The following is an 8,684-nucleotide window of genomic DNA, read 5'->3' as shown; positions in this document are numbered from 1 at the left end:
TGGCAAGAAGGAAGCCATTACTACAAACAAGCCACCTCAAAGCCCGCATGGAGTTTGCAACAAAGCACCTGAGTGATCCTGCATTCATTTTTCATTTTGCTAAAGACTTAAAACTTTGGTGAAAATTCACCTTTCAGCAGGACAGTGATCCAAAGCACAATACCAAAGCTACACTGGAGTGGCTTAAGAATAAGAAAGTGAATGTCCTTGAGTGGTCCAGTCTAAGTCCTGACTTGAATCCTATTGAGAATCTGTGGAAAGCCTTGAAAACTGCTGTCCATAAGCGATCCCCAAGCAACTTGAGAGATTGAGCAAATCTGCCAAGAAGAATGGGCACAAATTGCACCAAGCCAGTGTGCAAAGCCGGCAGAGACTTACCCAAAAAGACTTGCGGCTGTAATCGCTGCTTCCACCAAATTATTGAGTTGACGGGTCTGAATACTTATGCAATCAACATCTTTCAGTTTTTTCATTTTAGTTTTTGCTGACATTTACTGTAACTTATCTTACCCTTAGAAGTCTTCAGTCTGAGCATTCAAGTTTTTAATAAAATATTAAGTTTAATTTTGCAACTTCACAAAATGGGACACCATAGGAAGGGTCTGAATACTTTTGCAAGGCACTGTATATACACACATATACACAGACAAAATATGTATATATACATGCATACATACATACGTAAGGCTTAATGGTTCACATGTTAATGGCTTACATGTAACAACTAAAAGTGTACCAACTATCATCAGCCATGATCGATCATTTTCCTTTTGAAATTAAGGCTCTGGGAATCTCTCATGTTTTTCCTGCTGCATTGGGCTGACAGCTATTTTTACCCATGATCTACCATAATGAAATTATTTATGGGGTATATATATTGTCCAACAAGAGCCTAAAGCACTGATTTTAGGTCTGACAGTCTGAACGTTTTGCAGAATATAGTTGTTTTTGACAATAAACATATTCCAGGGATAAAAATGTCGATAATTTGGGGTACACTGGTTTGTTGTATATGGACACAATTTTCTTTCAGAAACGGAAACGCACCCATTAATGTGAAGAAATTTAAAAACGTGAACATTTAATTGTCTTGTATTAAGTAGTTGTATTGGTTAGGGCCAGGTTATAGGATTGATTAGTTACTGATTGGTTGGAGATTGTGATTTAACCATCAGGAGTTATTTATATTGCTGCCATCTGATCATTTTAACAACACATCCCAACTTACTTACATGTAGTGCAGGCAGCAACTTGTAACATGATCACTGCACTACACATTTAGTTGTATGCTTTAATTTCCCAAATTGATATTAAGTTGAGGTGAAAATCAGTTGTGTGACTGCAGTTATATTATCAGGATCCTGTCCGGGACATTTCAAATGTGTTGATATTAAGAGGATGGTGATATTAAGCCGGTTTCACTGTATTTTGTAACGGTTTCAATGGCACTCTATAGGTTTAGCTATGGGCAACTCTTCTTTCTGAAACGCTGCTGACTGATAAATTCATTGGGTCGTTTTAAAAATGTGTGATCAACCACCGGCAATGGAAGCAGATACACCCATTCTCTAGATAACAAGGGCTTTCTACAATCAAGAAAAAAGATAATTCCGACTGTACAATACTTCGACTGTGGTTTAGTAAAGGTATCCCCTGACTGCGCAGAGGCTGGGAGAGCAACTGCGTGTGAAGGCTAGAGGTTTTTTTGGAAAAGGCTCTCTGTCAGTACATCTGTTCCAGGTAGGCAGACAAGAGCAGACCCGGAGGCAGGAATTCCTCCTGTTTGTTCACCACTTCAGTCTGTCTCTTCCCATCACAGTCAGAACCTGTTTAAAAGAGAAGCAGTCAATGAACTGATCAATGTCAATTAAACAACTGGTCAGTTTTATTCTGATTATGGTATAAATTTTCCGAACACTGTTTGGTTAAGAAACGTCAAAGCCTTTGATCATCATTTCTGCCTATAAAACAGAGGTGACACAGGCACCATGTTCAGTCCTGCCGATCACTGACTAATTCCAGTTTTGCATCTGGTAGCCTCTCAGCACACTGTCCATTTAGATTCCTCTTTTTATCTCAAAACCCTTGATTAAAGGCCACTACTTTGTATTCATTAACATCCTTAAATTTCGGTCCTCTTCAGAATGTGTTTTTTTTTTCTTTCTTCTTTACTTATCTGTGCATTAAATCCTAACTGTGGCCTTGCTAATGGAACAGGTGAGGGATAATTGGGAACATGAACAATCTGAAAACCTGCCCTGCCATCAGTTGTTCTTGTGTATTTTTGGACAAAATTGTTCCTTCATTAAACGGAATTGCTACCTGACCTAGATCTACTAACTACAGGTGAACTTAAACACCTCCGGATTCTATTACTTGTTCTAAGAATGTCCTTTTCATCAGAACTGGATAAACGTTCCACTGGATATATTTAAAATGTGTGATATATAGAGAGTAAGACGGACAGACAGATACAGACAGCCTCTATACACCTGGGATTATGATGCACTCAATAACTTAGCCAAGGTCCTAAGCAAGTTTCATCACAACAGACCCTGTAGATATAAGCAAACCTCTAGAGTATGACATACATGTGCATGACCCCCGGCAAATAAGAAAATTGGTTTTGAAACCTTGGTTAGCACACCTTTAAAGTAATTAATGTTGCATTTTTTCCAGTTAATTAAAAAGCACTTCTGTAGGCTTCAGACAGTGTTGGTGGTAGTCCTAAAGTCTTCATCCACAAACCTGGTTTATGGGTTCATATACAAAAATTATTGTTCATAATGCCGTTAATATCCTCTGTATCAGGCATTTCAGCTTGATAATGGACCCCTGCCATTCATTCATTCATTTATTAGCAGTGTTTGATTATCAAGCTGCAATGCCCGCTTGGTCTAATGCTTTATTTGAAAAGCAACTCAGGGATCCCAGATATACTCACTGGCAGAGACAAGGTCCATATACTGGCAGATCGCATGGAGCAGCAATCTCTCATAGCTAGAAAATAAATAAAACAAATTATATTTATATTGTACATCCACGTTTGTCTAAAGTGTTTACAAGTTTCTTTTTATACTGTTTTTTAGTAGGCTTAATCAATTAAGTACTGTATAAAACCAGTATAAATGAAATGATGAAGTTAACGCTAAGAGATGTCACGGGTAAAGTCCCTGTTGCAGGTTAGGTTCCATCACTGACTTCTCGGGCACGTGCGTGGTACTGCAGGGGCAGCTCGAACGCTTGGCGGGAGACGGGCTGCCAGCCAGTTGGTTTCACAGGGAGGCCCGGCCAGGGACGGGCTGGCTGAGGATCCCCCATCGGCTGGAGAGGCTTGGTGTTAACTGGGACTACAAAAACACGCAAGACTAGGAGAATCCCACTGCAGTGTGCAGAGCTGTAGGCTCTGGGAGAGGGACCCTCCTTTTATGGAGGTAGCGCTGGCCGACTGTATTTTCTTAGCTGTGTTTTCACAGTTTTATTTTTGCACCTACTTATTACTGTTTGTCCTGTTCGTTTATTTCCACTTTGTGCTCACGTGCCCATGACCTTACCGTTGTTGGTACCAACTCATGGTTTCCCATCTGGTCTCATCCCACACTAGATGCTACCATTATTGGTACTCTAGCAGAGGCACCTTGTAATTACAACCAAAAGGCAAAAATCTAATCAAATCTGTGTACCTGCGTGGCGTGGTCAAACTCCGTGACTCTCCCCTGTCAGCCCCTCTCTTACAGTCAAAACTATAGTAAGAGAAAAGAGTTTTGGAGATGTCTGAAGTTCTGAATCTGTTGATACAAACCTGCTCTCCAGTACTGCCTTGAAAACAGACTGAGGCTGTGCTGAGAAAAAACCCATCAGCTTCTCCTCTAGGAACTCCAGTGTACCCTGGGTCAGGAAAGAGAGGAAAGCATCACTGATCCACCACCTGCTTCTATCACTTAACCCTTTGCAGTCCTATGTCAGACCAGGTCCGACATTACAATTTTCCCCTTCCAGTCCGATGTCGGACCCTGTCTGACATCATCAAAAAGACATTCAAGCACAGGTCTCTAGTTGTTTTTTCTCTGGAAAAAGCAGAGAAAACCTTTCAACGACCGAGTGAGTCCGACAGGGGCCAAGCGACACTGACAGGAGCAGAGTGAAGCCGAAATAAAAAAAAGCAATAGACAGCCCATGCACCACAGAGATAACACAGACACAAACAAACTCGATAGCTGCTTCCGCATCCAGCACTCAAAGAATATAATTTGCAGAGCTTTTTGAGATGTTATAGTAATAAAATAATGACTTTGATCACATTATTGAGGAGTTTGGTGATAAAACGAGTGATCAGGAATGGATTTATCAGTATCCATGTCTATAAAGAGGTTTGCTGTATTTTTCACATACAAGGGGTGGGGCTTGGCTGGAGATGCAGTACTGAGTGTCCTTTTGCCATGCAGTGCCTTTTAAACCTGTTTTACTATGAAAAATATATATTTTAAACAGCGCGTCTAACAAACAGTGCGTGTGGAAATAAAACGGACCTGACGCGCCTGACAAGCGCTGAATAAATGTACCGCTAAGGGTTAAGGCTGGTTCATACTGTTTAAACGTGAACAACCCGTTAGAGTTGAGATAAATTCAAAATCTGTTTAGATCCTACTACTTCACCTGGTAAAAGAGTTTGATATTCTTGGCTGTTGTAATACAATTCATTATAGCTAAACTATTATTCAGAGTAGAAGGATTCCCCACCAAAAAAACTGCCCTTTGCCCATGCTTCAAAATGGGGCAAGTGTTTATGGATAGAGACCTCTAAATCAAAATTCATTACTGGTTGGTTCTCCACTATATCTCCCCTGCCATATGAACGGAGGGTTACATGAACAGGGGTGCGGCCCCAGTGTCGGCTCAAGCCGTGTAAGATCGCTGCTCACCATTGCGATTTGCTTGCGCTTCAGTGCAGCTCGCAGTCTCCGGTCAATTCTCTGGAAGCTGTCTTTGGGGGTGTAGGCAGGGTACTCTGCCAGGAGGGAATCATAAATCCAACTTTAACACACTTCTAGACTAAAACCCATTTAAATCTGCCCCTCATCTATGTCTACTTTTATGTCAGAATTATGTGGGTACTGTTTAAAACTTTCTTTATAGCAAGTAGTTATGTGTACTTTCTCAGAAACCAGCTTTTCAGCATAGAAACGGATAGGTTCCTTTGTTTTAATGATTTAAAATCAAAATGCATGTGTGCTAGAACGTGAACGGCATATTTGACATAGTGCAAAATTGAATGATTTTGTTAAGTACAATTACTTTAAAGTAAATCCTTCTAATGTTTACCTGCCCAGGGGGAGAGGGTTGACCCACTAAGTACTATTACTACATACAATGAAAATTTACCCACAAAAGTTTTATGCATTTAGATCTGCAGCCTCAAAAGGGTCAGGTAGGGTCTAGGTTGTCCTACCTTTTCTCCGGTCATTCTCTGCTTTGTCTGGAAGCTTGGTGCTGCGTTTTCTCTTGGCCTTTTCTTCCAGATAGACCAGCAGTTTTTCTTGCTCCTCCCCGGAGCGGTTCATGAAGTCATTCCACAGCTAGAGGAGAGCGAAGGCACAGAGCTCAGGGACAGGGAGGAGGAGAGAATGTGGACACCAAGCACATGCTTCAAAGACAGTAGCAGTTAGTGTGGAGATTCCAGGAATCTGGTGAACAGCCCTGCCCTGTTTTGGTAACGGTAAAAAACAAAAGCTGAGAAAATGTAAAGGAATCCCATTCATTTTTTTTTACCTTAAGTTGGAAGTTAAGGTAAAGCAGACAAACGTTTCAGCTAGAGACTAATCACCATAAACCATAAAAAAGTGCTTTGAAGAACTACCAGGGATGCAACTGCACCACGGCCCAGCCTTTGGGGGGGAGGGGTCCAGCACTGATTTCATTTTTTTTTTTTTTTCTGATCCCACTTTAATGACTAAAAGTAAAAAATACTGAGGTGTCGTGTAATCTACTGAGATTAGAAAAATAATCCGTGGCGGACTGTCAATCATGGCACAAAATCTGCAACAGATTGTCTGTCTGGAATGGCGCGGCGCAGAGCGAGGTCAGCGTTGTTAAGGTCGTGATTGCTCTACTAACAACAGATGGTAAAAAACTAAAAAACATACATGCTTTTGAGATATTTTATTGAATTGATTTGTACTATGGGCTAAATTCTGAGATGCAGATGTGCATTTTTAATAGAAATGTTTTCATACTAACTTTTGTACTTTTGATAACATTCATTTTGAAATCCAATTGATGCCTATGAATCAGTTTTGTGACTAATTTGAAGCTGTTTTAATATTAACTAAATTGAGTTATTAATCAAACCGATTGATCTTGTTACATAATTGATTTATTAAAACATTTGGATATACTGTTACTTGACTGATGACTGTCTTGTTTACAGCCATTACATAACATCATAATATGTTTTGTTGAAAACAAACAAACAAAACTATGTTTTTGACCAATTCAAATTTTGCTGGTCATGTATTTATTTTCCAAAAGTTTTCTTTAGGTTGTGCTGCAGCTTCCACACATTGAGCAGAGGTTTTAGTTTATTTTACAAACACAGGTTTGTTGTGCGGGTAGCGTGGACAGTCCAGGTGGACACCTCGAGGTGTCTCAGCTGATCCCTTTTATTGCGAGACACTCCGCCAGGACACACCCACCAGCTGGTCAAGCCATCCAATCATCGGCTGAGACTCCCTGCAAACAAACTCAGCTGGCAATGCGACACAGGCAGAGCGTAAGGCTCTCTAATGACCCTTCACACAAAAAAATGAAAACGAAAATAAATGAAAACAAACAAAACAAAACATATTTTCATGCGCACTCATGTCTGCTTGAGGACTTACTCAAAAGTGTCTCTTTCTCATTCTAGAACAGAAACAATTGCAAGACTCTTTAATAAGTCAACCTGGTGTCAGGATACATTTCGTCACTATAATCGAATGCTGTTCCAACCCCACGCCCCGCCCAGGGTACCTGCACACAGTTCCCATTGATGCAGGCCTCTGTGAAGATGGAGGGGGGGGCTGTGTGTTCACTCTCCTCCTCTTCATCCTTCGAGCACTCATCTCTCTCCAGCAGGTTTGCCAGGTAGCGAGCTGGACAGGGAAAGAGGAAGCATTGGGATAACCAAGGCTAGACTACTGGAAAGCCAAGGCTTTAAAAGCCATTTATTTATCTTTTATTAGCATCCTCATTGCTTATCAAATGGTGCAACTAAAACCCATTTAGATTATAATTCTTTAGATTATAAAACCATGCATTAGGTGGTTAACTGCAAGGTGAGAGCAACTGTACAGACAACGTGAAGAGGAAGGTTGTATTGCAAAAGCAGTTTCCAAAGCACAGCAGTAGAGGCCAACACTCACTGTTCTCCAGTCTGCGCTGGCTCTTGCGCCCCTTCGCTTTGGGGGTGAGGTCAGAGTTGCGGATTGCCTGGTTGATGAAATACTGCTTCCTTTTGGCCAGGGATACTCGCTTTGAAGGGGAGCATGGCAACGATGAGCAGCAGTCATCAATCAGACTAAAAAAGAAATTCAAAAGGGTAACAGTCCTGGTAGTCAACACTGCAGCAAACTATCTGAAATCGGGTTGAATAATGACTGTATGTCCTGCACAATGCCTGTGTCCTGTGCAGCTGGTACTATAGTAATAGTCATCATGAGCCCCACACTGCAGGACAATTGTACAAATAAATACATAAACAAACATGTTTAGACAAGCACCTACTTGTTTATTGATAGGCTTTTATTTAAAAAAAAAAAAAAAAAAAAATTATAATATATTTAAATACCGACATGTATTTCAAGCGTAAAACTAAAAAAAAAAAATGTTTTTTACATAAACAAATGTAAACAAAGTCTTACATAATCACTCGCACGATCGTGCCTTTACTTTGCTACACGTTTACTTAACTTGTTGACGTATCACAATTGTATTTTCCTTAAAACATGCATTAACAAAACACCAAACACCTCCAGCCGAGCAGCGCACGTACATTACACGACTGCTCACAAAACAAGTCTTCAATCCAAAATGGTGTCCCAAAGCCTAAATTAATCTAGTACTGTCTTTTACTGAAGCAAAGGGCAGAGGCTGATATAACGACTTGAAGGCAACATTTTATATATATATATATATATATATATATATATATATATATATATATATATATATATATATATATATATAATAAATACATTATTAACGTTTTTAAGTCGTGACATTATTGGTTTTATATTAAACGTAGTCTGAGGAATATCGAATTAAAAATTCCACCCTCAGTCCTATTTTCTAACAGCGACTGGCAGCAGAAGTATAGCTATAATTGGCCTAATTAAATAAGGTAACTATTCATTAACAAGCTCAAAATGTGTCAATGTCAATCATTCACATCAAACAAGTGGGTTTGCTTCTTTATTTACTTACAGATAACCCTTTTCCTGGACACTGTCACTGTTGTTATTTAATACAACCATATTTACACAGAGAGGTGGCTACAGCACTGCTATAAACTTTGTATTTAAAAAATAAGTTATTTATATTTTAAAAGTATAAATTACTTTTTTTGTTGTATGTATCTATATAGTATGTGTTGATTAAAAACAAACAGCGTAGCGCCCCTTCCACCTCCTGTTTGAGGGAAGTGAGGT

General features: G+C 39.8%; 1 protein-coding gene across 2 annotated transcripts; it reads right to left on the bottom strand.

Annotated features, from left to right (window-relative positions):
• Positions 1-1,493: 1,493 nt before the first annotated feature.
• Positions 1,494-8,684, bottom strand: LOC121301632 (R3H domain-containing protein 4-like). Of its 2 annotated transcripts, none has more exons than XM_041231189.1 (8): positions 8,461-8,684; positions 7,401-7,555; positions 7,009-7,130; positions 5,450-5,576; positions 4,923-5,008; positions 3,803-3,888; positions 2,945-3,000; positions 1,494-1,826 (listed from the first exon to the last, which is right to left on the bottom strand). In XM_041231189.1, exons 1-8 carry the CDS (start codon positions 8,508-8,510, stop codon positions 1,723-1,725), a joined length of 786 nt encoding a protein of 261 aa, XP_041087123.1. In that variant the 5' UTR covers positions 8,511-8,684; the 3' UTR covers positions 1,494-1,722. The 2 variants fall into 2 exon arrangements, 1 of the variants encoding a protein (XP_041087123.1); XR_005947637.1 differs by having other exon boundaries at positions 1,807-1,826; positions 3,684-3,888.

Source organism: Polyodon spathula, chromosome 27, assembly GCF_017654505.1.
Source record: "Polyodon spathula isolate WHYD16114869_AA chromosome 27, ASM1765450v1, whole genome shotgun sequence".
Classification (NCBI taxonomy): domain Eukaryota; kingdom Metazoa; phylum Chordata; class Actinopteri; order Acipenseriformes; family Polyodontidae; genus Polyodon; species Polyodon spathula.
This window is presented reverse-complemented; position numbering and strand designations above follow the sequence as displayed.

Bases quoted from the DNA above. Each gene is read 5' to 3' on its own strand.
- LOC121301632 (XM_041231189.1), bottom strand. From the start codon at position 8,510: ATGGTTGTATTAAATAACAACAGTGACAGTGTCCAGGAAAAGGGTTAT. The intron at 5,577-7,008 runs GTACCCTGGGCG...GCTCTCCTCTAG, and splicing joins TCAATGGGAACTGTGTGCAG to CTGTGGAATGACTTCATGAA. The intron at 3,001-3,802 runs GTTTGTATCAAC...TTTATTTTCTAG, and splicing joins AAGGCAGTACTGGAGAGCAG to CTATGAGAGATTGCTGCTCC.